Here is a 16,232-nt window from a genome sequence, read left to right on the forward strand (position 1 = left end):
AAATCCTATAATATTAAGAATGTTGTTTTAAAGGTCTCTAAAACACTGATCAGAAACTTTTGGGCTACTATTTTACCAATGATTAATGGGAATGACCATCACATTAAAATACCTCATGTCTCAAAGATCAAGCATATTCAGTGACAGATTGCAAGTGGGGTACTATTGGGCTAAATTTTATGTTTGAGAAAAGCAAATCCATAATATGTCATGAATGAAATACAAGTTCAAAAGTAAATAAAGCATTCTACATTAATATAAAGAGTAGCTAACTTAGTAGTGAAAAAATAAAACAAACATGTAATACATAACTTTAAAAACTCCAAATAACTTCACTACTTTCATCACTAAATACAGGAACAATTTTTATTCTAGAACATGTACATGTAATGCAGTTATTTCCATATATACAACAGCAAAAGCTGAACAGCAAGTTTGTTTGTACAACCTTTCATAAAAATAATGTCATGTTTCTTGCTATTCAGAAATGTCCATTTTACTTAAGGTTTTAAAATAAATTTTTCATGCATGATAAGTTCAATCTTTACCTTTATCAGAGCAAGTATAAATCAAATTCAACTAGACGTTGTTGAGAAAGCTTCTCAAATATGTGACATGGAATAATATAAAACTGAATTAGCTCTTACAAGCAAAATGAGTTTTTTTTTCATACTTTGAAATGTATTGAAGTTCAAAAGATACTGTATATGTTTTAGGCTATTGAAAGTCATTTTAGACTACTTAGTGGTATATAAGTTTACAATTATATTTCATACTTATTGAAACATTAGTGAACTACAAAAATAAATCACGCCATTCAGTTTTTGATGAGGCACAAGTTCCATATGAGAATCTGTCTCTTTCACTCTTCTCTGCATTTTCATTATCATCTGATTGTTTATCCAGCCACATCATTATATTCCACCTTGAATAAATTTCAAAGAAAATTAATGGAAAATAAAAATTATACATTTCATTTTACATTGCACATAATAATATTCAAAACCAATAAATTACAAGCAAACACTGAAGTTGAAACAACAAAAGCTAGCTTTAATAAATTTAAATTAACTGTCAAATCAAGAAAAATTCCTAATTTATGAAATGCCTCTGCTTATTTTGGAGCAAAGCTATACTGAATATTCACAACCTTAGATTCATGACCAAAAAAGTAGCTTGTCATTGTCTCGCAAACTTTTTACTCATACTTCTAAACTTTTGTTTTATGGAACAATTTGTAAAAAGAAAATGATAATTATAATTACAGGCAATGAAACTCACAGTTTCTAGCAAAAAAAATATTTTTCAAACAAAGAGTAATAAATACCTTGAATCTACAAATTACAGAAATGTAGCCTCATGAGGTTAACCTAATCTCACTCAAATTATATATTTTCTTATTATCTCAGCTCAATAAAACTGTAATGTCACCTGGTGCACCTGCTGTTCTGAAAAGAAAAAAATAATAAAAGTCTGGAAGTGAGGGAATGGGATGGAAGAAAGTCTGATAAACTTTTGTGAATTTCTGTTTAATGCTTGAATAAAGTTGTTGGAAAGGTTCACAAGGATGATGGCATTGTAGAAGGTCCAAAGGAAAATTTATCCTCCCACTAGGAAACAACAGGAAAGAAAAATAAAAATATGAGATCATACTCAGATACAGAATGCTCCAATGATAAATATCATCAAAAACGAGCACAATTTTGTCTTTGCTTCTCAAATAATGCAAATTAACCTTCAACATGCTATATTTTAATAAACAATTATTTTAGTACACATGTATCTGCAATATTCTAGTACTACACAAGGAATTTGAGGATATGTAACAAGAATTAATTTATTTTCACAAATAAACAAAACTGCATAATACAGAGTAGTCACTTAACTTTTCCCTACTTTTCTACATATTAATTTATTGCATCTTACAAATACTAACAAAGTGAAATCTGATGCACATATACAGCAATTTTATTTCACAAAATAACAAAAATAAAAGACTGACCATAGGGGTTTAAATTATTAATTTACAAGAATAAGACAACTAAATATAATTTCTTTGATCATATTACACACTTCATTCATGTCTCCTGAATAATGAATAATACTTTAGATTTTCTGGGGCAAATTATTTCACACACTAGCAAGTTTGATATTTTCTTTTGGCTTCTTTATTCATCAGTTTAATTTTGGTTGAGAGTTGTTTCTATTTCAGCTTTCTTCAACCAGGAGCTATTATATCATGCAGCTCAAACAATTTTATGTAGTTCTAAAGTTCTCATTACAGTTAAGAGATTGGATTTTGTGCAATTGGACTTTTATGTGCAAATCCCAGAGACCTGCTAAAGCACTAAATTTTAATAACAATTGTACATCACATTTTATGTATAATAATGGATGTTACAATAAAATGTAGACTTCAGCATCTTCAGATAAAATTTTAAGAGAAGTTTCTTTCACATCTAATACAAAAGTGTACAATTTTACTAAAATTTTCATTAAATCCAAAAATGAACTTTTGTATCCCAAAGTTCAAATAACAAAAATACATAAGATAATGCTTAGAACCCTCTAAAAGACTTTACAATATTGTATACATTTTAACCCATTGTTTCTACAGCTCTGAAAAATTCTTTAAAATAGTCCCTACTCTCAACACAATATCAAGCTTGGATGCACAGACATAATATATGCACATGCAAACATAAAAAACCTATCTAACCACATAAATAACTTACAAAACTTCCACGTACAAAATGTACTACATGAAGCATCAATCAAGATTTGTAAGTTTTAATAATTCAATTACATAAGTGCAGTCAATTTGTTGAGATTAATTATCACACTTGGCAGACTCTGTTTAACAAAACAAGAAGAGTATTCACAACACAATACAATTAGAACTAATACATAACAAACTACATAAACTACTTCCAATGTGAAATGAGCATGATGGGATTTGAATGCAAACTTCAAGAAATTACTTATTATTCTCTGTTACTTATTTTAACAATAATCTTATTTTCCATTCCATTACATTATTTCCTTTTCCTGGTTTATTAGGGGTAACCATCCTAGCACAAATAGTTGTAAATGTTAAATTGTATTTTTGATATATGCATATCTATCAAATGGTTGGGAATTCTCTATGATGAACTAAACAAGTGCTAAACATGTCACCCATTGCACCATGACTTGCAACTGCAGCGAAGCCACTGCATTAACATTGCATGCATATGTTATCAACATAAAGTGCAATCAACATTGGTATATTCTCAAAGATTACATAAATTTAATTTTTAATGTTAATGCTGACAAAGGAAGCATTAACAATAACTTTTGTGGACACCATCTTTTGACTTGTACATATAAATTAAAAAAAGTAAAGTATGAAAGATCAAGTTATAATACAAAAAAAAGTTTAAAGCATAGATCTAAGGCCTATACTTAGTAGCCCTCAGAATGAATTTTAAATGCTTTTCTGTGAGAACATTTCTTCTTCTCAACCTTACTTTTAGTCATGTGGTTTGAAAATGATGTTTTCTAAAATAATTACTGTTTTTAATGTTCTAACTTTTTCTTCAGTTTAGTTGTTTAATTTCAATCTTGTTCCATGACTGAATTTACTTTTACATGCACATCTTTAATAATTATAAATGGCTTATTGTGGGTGATAACTCACAAATTTACATAGTACCCTAATTTTATTACACATATTTAATTACACACCTTTCTCCTTCTGGTATCATACTGGCATCTCCATCTTTCTTGTATATATCCTGCTCCAAAACAATTTTGTTGGAACTCTTTTCAAATGACTTGCAAGTCTCTTCCAGAGACATTGTAACCTTGAAGTCTTTTACATGCCCACAGATCATCTGCAAAAAATGAGTAATATCCACTTCTAGTAGGTTTTCCTGGCAGATTCCATCCACAACTGCTTCAACATCTTGTTTTTCAAGGTGGTGACCTTGATTTACCTAGGTAAATCAGCAAAACAAAACAAAACATGAATTAAACATCTGCATAATCTTCAACTAAAAATGTTTTTTAAGTTGTATTTGTATTTTAGCATGCATATTACTTTAATTGACAATAAAATAGTATTGTAAACATTAATTTTAAGTTTCACACACATATAAATGATATTTTCGATTCCGTCATATATATATATATATATTTTACTAAAATAAAAAACCAAATCAAATCAAATCTATCGAAAGTTGAAAAAAAATATCAGTGAGAAAGAGATATAGCATCTTCTAAATGTGACATTCTCATCTGAAGTTGAAGTTTCAGCTAACGTTTAAATAGCTCTGACAGAAACACTACAAAATCAGGTGGAAATGTAAAGGGAAAAATGCTCTTTCTGTTGGTTATAAACAGGAGTTAAAGAGTAGTATGTGGGGCTAGATAAGAACTTTTAAAAGATGTGGGAGAAACCACTCTATGATTTTACAAGATACCTACTTTTTATGAATCTGCTAAAGGTGCGAAATTCTTATTTCATATTTAGCTTGTATGTATTTCAAATTTGCGTTTCTAATTAGTTGGCTACTTGTACATGTTGTATGGTGGGCATAATAAAATATTAACTGAGCAATAAGACAACTAGACACACAAAAATCAATATTTAACTTTTTTTCTTTACATTTCCTTTTAAATTAAGAAATTACTTCTCATCAAGCACACAGGTAGCTCCCTCTACTATTCAAGAACAATCCTAACTTTTGAAAATTGTCATCAAGCATACAGGTAGCTCCCTCAACTATTCAAGAACAATCCTAACTGAAATCAACTGCACTGAAAGAACAGGTATACTAGAATATGCAAAAGAAAGTGTACTAGAATATGAAAAGAAAGTGTACTGATGGAATACCACTATTTCTGGAACAGGAATAAATAGTGATATAATTGGGTCTGAACTGAATTGACAGGCACAATAAAAGATATATAGCACTGAATCACTATAGGAAATACTGAATAACTATGACAAGATACAGTAAGGAGTTGAGAAAAATAGGAAGGCTTGTGTGTATGCAATGTTAAGGAAAGTGCCTTTGGTTACATTTGTTTATGCCAAGTGTCGTCAATCTGGAAAAACATTCAGTGGAAACACCTCATATAAGACTTAGCAATAAAAAAAACATCAGGGTGAAGTGCCCTGGACATGTAGGATTCATAACTAGACCTCTGTCCACATCAATTATAAGAAACAAGATGCAATACCAAACATAGTGACAGTGAGTTGTATCATAATGCCAGTAAATGAGCTAGAGAAAAACAGCAATAAGTAGCTAGGGCTTGAAATTTGGATAGGCCAAGTGCAGTTTGCCTAAGCAAAAAACATCCAGGAGCAGCATCATGGATACTGAATATTATTGTACAATTCATTATTTTGTACTGTAACCATAAGAAAAACTACAGCTCTCTTTTTCACTTAGTGGATACACATGGGCTAGAAAGTAGTTTTCCAACACCCACTCGAGAAGAAATCTTTATGACCTACCACTCTGACAAGTTAGAACCAGAAGTGGTAAGGACTCCCATTCTCCACTAGAAGAAACGTGGCAAAGAAGGAGGCCAGAAGAACAACACACTGAGGACAGTGCAATGGGTGTCCATAATTCCCTATTTGAAAAGCAGATAAAGCCTGATTGCAGAAATCAGTGGGGATGGGCAGAAAACAACATACATACATACATTATGAGAGAGAGAGAGAGATACATATACAAGCTGCCAGTAGTTTTACAGACTTACAGAAACACCCCATATCAATATAATTATTGAATTCTAGTGCAAGTATAACATGGAGCACATCTGACCATATAAGACCTGTCAGCATGCGAGACCCTGAAATACATTATTTATCAACTAAAAATATGTATGAAAAGTAATATTCTGGTCTAGCACAGTCAAAGGTGATGAGACGTGTAGAATCATCACAGAAGGCAAACAATACCTATCCTAGGTCATGCATATAATGTGCAACAAACGTATAGTGAGGTATTCACATTCGAGCCTGAATGATATCCTCCAAAGACTGGCAAACAGATAAAAGTGATAGTTATATGATGATCTTGGTGAGAAGAAACATTGTGTTATTGGCGACCTTCTACGGACAAACCGAATAAGCAATCATACAAGTTGATAAACTTAACCAGTGAGTACATATGGGGACATAGGGAATCCTTGGAATAAATAGACAGAAATAACAACACGAATCGAGGTATTATGGACCACACAACATCTTAGGGAACAAATTGGACAAAGAAGTTTATCTGTAACCAAAGGGGAGTATAACAAGTAGGAAATGAAAGAGAAAGAAACAGGAGAGAAGGTAAAAAGGCCAAACCTGGGCAAACAGATGTCAAGGAAAGAAAGGATAAGGATGGAGGATAACATAAGAGGAATGATAAAGTATGCAAGAAACATCAATGACCACAAGTAAGGAAGAGAAAGAGATGGTACACGTAGCAATGGGTTCAAATAGACAACTGGACAGCACATGAAGTACAAAGTTGAGATCCAATATGATAAAACAAAGTAACAGGGGACAGACAAGAATAGAACAAGAAATGAAGGAAATAATATGGGATGAGAGTTTTCTTTAAACAGGAGAATCTCAAGGTGTTTGACAGGGTAGTCCTATAACTATGAACAGCTGATACAAACAAACTCTGATCAAACAACCAGGCAAAGAACTGGTAAATAAGATATACAAAAGGACAGGAAGGATGAAAGCCACAGCAAATGGACCAAGATATGAAGAAAACCACTGCCTCTGGTATAAAGACAAGGAGAAAGGAAGAATGGAATGGAAGAGGAAAGATGCTACATGATGAGCAAGTCGATGCTGATGCAAAAGCCACATGAGCAAGTGGAATTCAGTGAGAATGGTATGAACTATATCTGATTGCAATTGTCAGAGGAGAGACTGAGACAAAGGAAAGGCCAGGGATGTTGCTCCAGGCCAATACAGAGTAGTGAGAAAGAAAAAAGTTGTCATCTGGATAAGGGGAAAAAGACTCTGAAGAAGAGTCTGATTTGAGTGCAGATACATAAGTGAAGACTACTAGGTAGTTCTAGTAGGCCCAGTGAAGAAGATTCATAGTCTGAAAATAAAGATCTAAATTTAATTATCCTTGCTTAGTGATATAGCTGATAACAGTGGAATAATCAGTTTGAACCACAACCACCTTGCAGAGGAAATAATACAGAGTCCAATAAACTGCAAAACGTTCCAGGATATATCAAATGGAAAGAAGTCTCCTCAATAAACAACCAACCAGAAATCTCTTGGGAATTGAGGAAAGCTCCCCTCACCCAATCCACCAAAGAAACATTATTCCACTTCATAAAACAAGGAAATAAAGAAGAACCAAACAGTAGCACCTGGAAATGGAAGAACCATAGAAAACAGCATGACACAAGAACACTTGGTATATGAAGATAAGCAACCATCATGATTTGATCATTCAGAGTTCCAGGGAAAAAAAACCCTGTGAGAGGTAATACTCCATGGTAAAGCACAGTGACTTCAGTTAAAAGTTCAACTTGGACAATTCTATAACAGGTTTCCAAACATCTGTCTTTAGAGGGACAACAATTAGATGGGAATTACACTCAAGGGGAATGAGTAACACCCATTTGGCAGCCCCTTTGTGTAGTAAATCTTGAACAGACCAATCTTTGAAGAAAAATGATCCCAAAGAGGAGGAAGGAAGGAAATAGATAGATAGGTAGAAACCTTCAGACAGAACTTAGAGCCCACTAGAATTGTCATGAAGTACAGCAATATAAATTAATAAACAACATTTGACATACAAAACCATTATGGAACTTGTATGTTAAAAAACAATTATCAAACTTACAAGTCCACTAAAGAAAAGGATAAAGGACACAACAGAAAAACCTATCTTGGAGGAAAAGACAACAAGTTAACAATAAGAAAATTTGACTCAAATTTCATTAGTAATGAAAAAACGAAATTACAACTTAATCCTTTTGCTACAGGCTCAGTATAATATACACAAGTTCTACACATTTGCACATGTCAAGTATTTATGCTAACTTTTGACACAACGTTCATATCTTCACTAAATTAGGTAGGTATTTAGTAAAGATTACAGGTATTTTGTATAAAAAGAATCAGATTTTTTTTATGAAATACTTATGCTAAAGATTTGTTAGTGGAAATAGAGTCTGTTTTGTTACTAGTCTGACTACAATGTGTTAAGATCTGGAAATTTTTTATATCTCAGTGGTTGGTTGGTTGATTTCGTGTTTTATGGCACAAAGGAGCAAGGCTATCTGCGCCCAACATCCGGAAAAAAGGTAAAATTAAAGTAAATGTAGTAAAATTCATAAAAGGACATGAAAGTAAAACAAAACAGCAAGTAAAAACATAAATAGCATAAAACCAATGTTTACATCTAGTCTACAACGTTAAGAGAAAAACTACAGTAACAAAAGTCGTAACGAGCTGTCTGTAGCATAATGGTAATTATCATAACCCGCCAAGAAGACTAACAGGTAAGTACAAGAACCACAGTCAGTCACCTGAAGTTGGCCTTTCCAGTCCTGGTTCTGGGTTATGTGTCATTACAGCCACTATCAAAAAGTAGGTAATAAAAGTGTTAAAAGACATGTAGCAAAATTGTAATAAAAAACTCGCCAGGACGACTGACGAGTAGTTTAAACAGCAGCATTAGTCACCTGAAGTTGGCCTTTCCAGTTCTGGAATTTAATGTTATGGCCATTTTCTAATTTCAAATTGAACTAGAGAGATTGTGACTCTTAAAGTGGAACCACAATAAAAAAGATTAAATGAAGAAATATAAAACATTTAAATGACATTAAAAAGATTAATGGCTGTTAAAAAACTAAAAACATTATCAAGGTGGACAGTGTCACCTTCACCAATAACACTGTCTAATGTTATGGAAAAACCTTGGGACAGAACATGTTTAAAATAGTGCCGTTGAGAGTCATAAGGATGGCAAGAAAGTACAATGTAGCTTATAGTAATCTGAGTGTTATACAAACTACACATCGGTGCATCAGTTCCAGATAAAAGGAAACGATGTGTTAAAAGACTGCGACCAATGCGTAGTCCAGTCAGAACAACTTCCCCCTTCCGAACCTTACGGAAGCAAGGCAGCCAAACTCCACTATAGGGTTTTATTTGGAAAAGCTTGTTTTCTCATTGTTCACTTCAAGTCGACTGCCAGTTGGCACAGAGCGAGTCTTGAATACAGGACCATAGTCCATGTATGGAATAGACACAGCGATGACAGTGCCAGAGCAGATAGATTTAGCTGCAGTGTCGGCAAGCTCTTTCCCATGAATACCAACGTGGCCGATATCCAGAAAACTGGATAGAAATAGATGTTAAAGAGAAATGGCCCAGTCGGTTTTGAATATCAGCAAGAACAGGGTGGTGAACCAACGTGAAGCAATTCCAGGGCCTGAAGAGAACTAAGCAAGTCAATATAAATAGTGCAGTTTGAGTACTGCCTTAAATACACAGATAAGATTTACTGGAAAAACAGGTAGAAGTTTGGTTAAAACAATGAACACAATATTCTCACAACTTTAAGTATTTATAATTGAGAACTTCCAACACTGGTACTTGATTGACCCGAGCCCAAGTGGACTAGCCGACCGACCCAAGGAATTCAAGGCCAAAGTGGTGTGTAACGGTTTGACCCCTCAACTACAAGGATCCTCTTCTTCTTTCGCCACATGTGGCAAACACGTGGGTGGATGTTTAGATTCCAGAGGAGGTAAACTGAAAGAACAAAACCATCCCTGGGAGGTCCCATCACCACATGCAGGGATCCACAATCAGGGCCATCTTAGTGGAAAAAGTATACTTCATTTCATGTTTTTCTATAGCTAATTGTTGCATAACCTGTTAGAAAGTTAAATACTGATGATAGAGTAAGTTCCGTATCAGGTTTTCTTTAATCGTTTTTTTCAACATGCATTACTCTTACAAGTAAACCTTCAACTTCTTTACAGACATCCTAAAATATAGTAGTATCTTGTAACATCAAAACAGTTTACATAAAACTTACCATCATGTCCAACTTCTGTCAGGATTTTTACAGTCTCATGAGACGTGTCCATTTTCACCATACTTGAAGCAACCAGATTTACTTCTCCCGTCCCCACCTACATTAGGACAATCTTGTGACATGTGCCCATCTTCAACACACTTACAACATCCTGTTAAGATGGTTAAAGGAATACTATGTAACTATATGCATGTACAATACATGAAAATAAATTAAAACTTAACACAGAATTTAAGAAGAATATAATGTTACATATTTTTCATGTTGATTTAAAAAATTTATAATAATCTATATTAGTGTTGCAAGTTGAAAGGATTAGTTAGATTTGATACATTCTCAAACTAAGGAGTCATGTTAAAGCAGAAATTTAAATTCTAACAAAGTAACAGGATGCATGTTCATGTTCAAACAACTTACAAAAATTTTCCCCAGAAAATTTAAATGTAAAAGATGAGCCACAGTGAACCCGTAATAAAGATTGTATTGTTCTATAATTCTGTGTAAAACTTCAAAGTTATGTATAGCCATCCCCAATTCTTAATTAATATACTAGAGGAAATGAAGCTACTTCAATATCACTCACTACTAACCAAAGTGACATGTAACCGTCGCTCTTTTAGCACACTCATGTTTCTATGGCAACAGGTTACAAATTATAAAATCTTATATTAATAGTTTTAACATTCTAAAGTCTGGGCAGCATCCAGCCTAATCAGGTAAGGATACTGATTCTAACCTAAGTATCTGCAAGAGCTAAATCATTAGAATCAATAAGTTAATAGAATTCCCAATTTTCAAATATGAACAACTTTAGACAATAAGAAGCCTTGATATTATCAAATTTTCTGATTAACACCATTTTTAAAATCACATTTAACATGAAGTGAACTAGTAGCCAGGAATCTGAACAAAGGGAGAAGAATTTACACTTGGAAGACCTCAGTATATATCAAGATCCTTATCAGATACCTGCCAAAAAGGTCTTTTACTGGAGACAGTAACATGAGACTACTTTTAAAAGTCTGCAAGAGCAAGAACTTGGTAGACACCCTCCTGACACTGGTCTTTTCCATGAAAGTCCATGGAATGGTAGATGCTGCACTAGGCAACTTAGATAAATATAATACCAAGGATACCCCAAGCAACCTTGCAGAAGACCCTAACATGACAGTGAGGACTGGTAATGCCAGGGCAAAAGGATTGACCACTTTTTTTTATTATTATTATTACCCTAAACCATATGCAAATTTTGGAAAATTCATATACCGTAGGAGGCAACGCCAGCTGTCTGGCAGGATCCAATGAAAGAGAAATGGGTGCTGAAAAAAGAAAATATACTTACCCTACCCAAAGGCAGTGTGAAGATTGAAAAAAATAGATTAGAGTTAAAACTCAGCAGGAAATAAAGCAGGTTTTATGAAAGACATGTGAGAATCATCCACATGTACTAGCATACAGATAATATCCAAACTGAAGGAGTTGGCTTATCCACACTGTAATAGTAGCAGGCAACAGATCTAGACAATGAGGGGTCCAACGGTAGAATAAAAAAAATAGCAGGAGCCCTTAAAATACGTACGTGCCAAATAACACCAAGACAAGATGCAGAAGATGAGTCTAAATGAGTATATAGGAAAGAAACAGGAGGGAGGGAAATAGGATGAAAAGTACAATCACCATCCCAAGTAACAGAAGTCTTAGAAAAGAAGCCAGGTCTGGGTAAAGTAAGTATAAGTACAATGTAAGACTGTGAAAAACACTAATGATATTAAAATCAGAACAATGGAGACCATAGGTAAGGAGATGGAAATATGTCTAGAAGCCAATAATTCAAACAGAGCATGTGTCAGAGAATATAAAATCATTGTCAGGTCCCAACGAGGCATGAAAAGGGTCGGAATAAAGTGGGAAGGCAAAATGTAGAAAACCAAGCTATCCAATAACCAGCTAGAGTGAAGATTGATAGTCCATAGCTAAACAACCACGTGAAAAGGACTGAGCGGTGAGTCACCATAGAACAGGAAGGAAGTGGTAGACAAAACAGTGGTGAAAAGTTTGCCACTTCTGTTGACAGAAAGAAGAAAAAAAAACGAAGGACAAGATATAGAAAGTGGTACACATTTGGAAAGTATAGATGGTTATGGACCAGGCAAATCCCATATATGAAGATGAAAGGATAACACCCCTAGATGAACACAATGTGTGATTTTTATTTTCCAACTTTCCAAATCTGAAATTTAAATTTGTGTTGAATAGGGATCCGAGCTCTCTGGGCAGTGCTAAATTCATTTTCTGTCAATAATAGGAAGAATATGTTTGTATATCAAGAAAGATGTGGATCAGTATTCTATCTGAGACACTTGCTGATATTGTTGTGTTCATTAAAGCACACAAATTATTTATTTACTTTTAGATGTTTCATGATAACAATCTTAGATTTAATTTTTTTTTAATTAGGTGAAACATATACTGTCATTTCTTGTAATTTTATATAATATTTTCTTTCTGTATGTAAACTGACAGTGTTCATTGTTTATGAAACTATGTAATCAGGTTTTTAAGTGTCTTTATAGTTGACTGTGTGGGAGATTGCAGTGTAATAGAGATATAAAATAGTGGTATATATAACTAACAAAAACACTTTTGTGTTGTTATAGATTGAATGAAACACTTTGTGAAGGACATTCAGGGTATGGACTTAGCAAGAGGAAAGACGAAAGCTCACTTTCAGGTTTGTGCTTTTTAGAGACCTTTAAGACAACATCCTTAATATTATAGGATTTGACTGTGGTAGTAATGGGTATTTTGTCTTACCATGTTCTATATATATCCTTTTATTATTTGTTTAGTAAATATGTAATGTATAATAATTACCTAAGTTAGATACAGATAATTGGAAAAGTTTTTTGTAAGGAAGATATTTCGTGGGTGTGTACATAAATCAAGCTTTCCAGTACACCCTTTTTTAAAATTTAGTATAGTAATTTAAACCTCTTGTGACATCTGAATTGCTCACCAGTGTGGCTGAATCTGCTATAATATCCAGGTTTATGGAGAGTAAATTCTGTATCTTCTTCCTCCTTACAAAATTCCACACAACACATGATATCTGGTTCTTAGTTTTATAAAGGTGTCTTCTCCATGGATATCTTGCATTCTGTGGACAGATATTGTCAAATAAGGCTTGTTTAAGCTTGTAAGTCACTATAAGGTGTTTAAGTTAATATGAATAATTCTACTATTTTATGGACGAGGGACAGTTCAGCCAACCTTCTAAACTCTGTATCTTCATAGCTGCTTACTATTAATAGACAAGTTCTTTTGGCAGTGAATTTTATTTTTGATGTTATTAAATCAAGATTTTGGGCTGTACCCTGTATACTGGAAATTGTAACATCCTTTTCTAGCCTACCTAATTTCCACCCAAATTTAATTTGATTTTAGTGATTTGGAAAAACTTCAGTGTTACAACCAAATTTTAAAAACAAAATTTTTTGCACGAGAAATAAATACTGCTGCTTTGGTGAAGGGATAATTCAGTTGAATTATTTTTTGTTTATTTCTTGCTGAAATGCAAGAAAAATAAAGAAAAAATTTTCTCCGAAGTTAAAGAAATGTATAACTATGTAATATTTCTTGCACCTTAATGCAAAGGAGCACCAGATAAGATTGAAAATACAATAGTAGACAAATACAACAATATATTGATTATTAAATAATGTTAGAAGTTTGTATATGGATATAGATTGTTATTAGATATTTCTGCAGTATTTCATTTTACCATTCCTACTCTAAACTCATCTTCATGCTGTGGAAATTTTCTTGTGACAGAATTTGCTCAGTTTCTTGAAAATCCCAAATATACTGACAGTAAGGCAGAGAATCGTTTTAAGGTACTGATGTATTTATAGCTCAGCTTCTTTTTGTGTCATCTCCATCACTTAGTGCTTTGATTTTTGTGGGATGTTAGGAGAAGCTTTTTGTAAAAGTATAAGCATAGATAACCCCTTTTTTTTTTTTAAATGTTAGTTATGGCTAAACAGCAATAAATAGCTGTAGAAGTAAATCAATGAAGTTGATATACACTATAATGTATAGCATGGCATAAGCGTGTTAAAGGCGTGCGACTCGTAATCTGAGGGTTGTGGGTTCGCAACCCTGTCATTCCAAACATGCTCGCCCTTTCAGCCATGGTCAATCCCACTATTCGTTGGTAAAACAGTAGCCCAACAGTCCTAAATTAAGAATGGCTAGCACAGATAGCCCTCGAGTAGCTTTGTGTGAAATTCAAAACATCTACAAACCAACTCATCAACCCTATTTTATCCACCACCCCTCAAAAAAGTATGAAAAAAGAAATAGAAAAGTTCAAGAAAAAAATCAGGAGATTAGTTGAGTACTTTATTTCTTTTTTTAATGTTTGTTATTTAGGCATAAGTGTAAAAGTAATTGACATGTAAATATAGGTGTATTTGTTAGGTTAGTTAAGATTAGAGTAAGTAAAATTATAATATAAAAAATGGTTCTAAAGGCACAAGAACAGGTTGTAATAGCTCATGGGTAACATAATTTGTAATTTAAAGCAAGCTGCATGTAATTTCAGAGATATATCATTGTGACACTGGGGAATGGTACGAAAAAGATTAAACAAAATAAATTTAAAAGTTTAAAAAGTGTACATTGTTACAAAGAAGAAAAATATGTGACAAAATGCCAAATTTTTTACATTTTTAAATGGGTAAAATTTGATAGTGAGGTAAAAGTATGGTTTCCCCTTTAGGATCTTTTTAGCTTAATGCTTCTGATACGTTCATTATTTCCCTTTTTTTGAATTTAAAATATTATATTCTTTCCTCTTTGTTTTATGACATTAAAATTTGTTTTCACTTTAGTTTCAATCCATTTCATAACTTTGCTAAATATGTTAAACTGTTGCCAGCTAACTTGATTATTAACCCTCCATTACTAACAAGTAATATTCATTTCCAATATTTTATTACATATACATACCAACTTCTCCAATTCCATGAACTGGTAATGCTATACACTGTTGGTTCTTCCTTGTTGTTGAAGTTCTAGATGATATAGAAATGTTGTCCAGGTTTGTGTCATGGTCTGAAAACCCTGAACCAAAGCGAGGTCAAAAGTATAAAAATAGTTGTTATTCTCTTTGGCATATAGAGAGTTACTTAAATTATTGACAAAACATGGTTATATTTTCTGGGGAAAGATAATTAGTAAAATACGTTATGACTAATACAGTTTCAGTCTAAATGCTTTCAGTTATCAATCCTGAGAGTGAAACCTGTAAAACTAAGCACAGTTTAGCATAAACATCAACTGTTACAGTCTGCACATCATCCCTTATTTCTGTTTCATTTTAATAAAGATTTTGTTAATTGTACACACTTGCCCCTTATTTTATATACACTAAAAAACTTGTTAAATACATACTTCCTGGACAAATTTGCTGTTATCAGTAGATCCAATTCACTGATCAGATCAAAGTATCACACACGTACACTACATTATTTTTTTTTCTTTGTTTGTTTTACATATCCAATCCATATCATGTATTCAACCTAGAATTTGAATTAGGATATAATCAAAGCCAAATCACAATGACCATATAGACAATATAAGAATGAGATGATTTAAATTGTTACCAGTCTTATATCAAGAGAATATTGTACACGCACTAGTTTAGAATTAAACAAGTAATGCTGTCTTCAGTAGCATACATATAACAAGATATAGTTGAATTATTATTATACTAGCATATACCTAGGATAAAGACACCAACCAAATGAATAGTATTAAAAATAATTATAAGTAAACAGCAAAGCAGATCAGAGTAACAATAATATACCTGTTAAAAAATAAATATGGACCTCATACTACAACAAAAATTTTATAGGAGACAGTGCAGCTGTGAAAATTATTCATTGTTTGAAATAACTTCTCTCACATTCTTTTACACTGGGCATAAATGTTCAGTAACATATATGTATTTTAAATATACTCATTACAAGTCAAGAACATGTATATACATTTCAACCTTAAATATATACAACACAGTAGGACTGCTCATAATAAACCAAATATATTTTCATGCATTTTCATTCAACTAAAACAAGAGACTATCTACTATTT

At 32.8% G+C, this 16,232-nt stretch overlaps 2 protein-coding genes across 16 annotated transcripts in view; one reads left to right on the top strand and one right to left on the bottom strand.

Moving 5' to 3' along the window:
- LOC143250479 (cyclin-Q-like) overlaps positions 1-16,232 on the top strand; it is a 477,792-nt gene that overhangs the window by 52,350 nt on the left and 409,210 nt on the right. The gene's annotated exons all lie outside the window — the stretch shown is intronic.
- LOC143250467 (KICSTOR complex protein SZT2-like) overlaps positions 1-16,232 on the bottom strand; it is a 65,048-nt gene that overhangs the window by 11,755 nt on the left and 37,061 nt on the right. For 4 of the 14 annotated variants that reach the window (XM_076501033.1, XM_076501034.1, XM_076501036.1 and 1 more), the window contains 5 exons: positions 15,534-15,661; positions 15,090-15,194; positions 13,096-13,236; positions 10,080-10,230; positions 8,059-8,610 (listed from right to left, as the gene is read on the bottom strand). The exons of 1 other annotated variant lie outside the window; for it this stretch is intronic. Coding sequence is in view for 1 of the 13 variants with exons in the window: in XM_076501049.1 (XP_076357164.1) it covers positions 796-925; positions 3,727-3,977; positions 10,080-10,085 (387 nt within the window). In the remaining 12 variants the exon portion in view is untranslated. Of the gene's footprint in view, positions 1-786; positions 926-3,726; positions 3,978-8,050; positions 8,611-10,079; positions 10,231-13,095; positions 13,237-15,089; positions 15,204-15,533; positions 15,662-16,232 lie in introns of those variants that run through there. 9 more of the 14 variants (XM_076501043.1, XM_076501042.1, XM_076501039.1 and 6 more) reach the window with 7 other exon arrangements.

This window comes from Tachypleus tridentatus, chromosome 5 (genome assembly GCF_004210375.1).
Source record: "Tachypleus tridentatus isolate NWPU-2018 chromosome 5, ASM421037v1, whole genome shotgun sequence".
Lineage (NCBI taxonomy): Eukaryota > Metazoa > Arthropoda > Merostomata > Xiphosura > Limulidae > Tachypleus > Tachypleus tridentatus.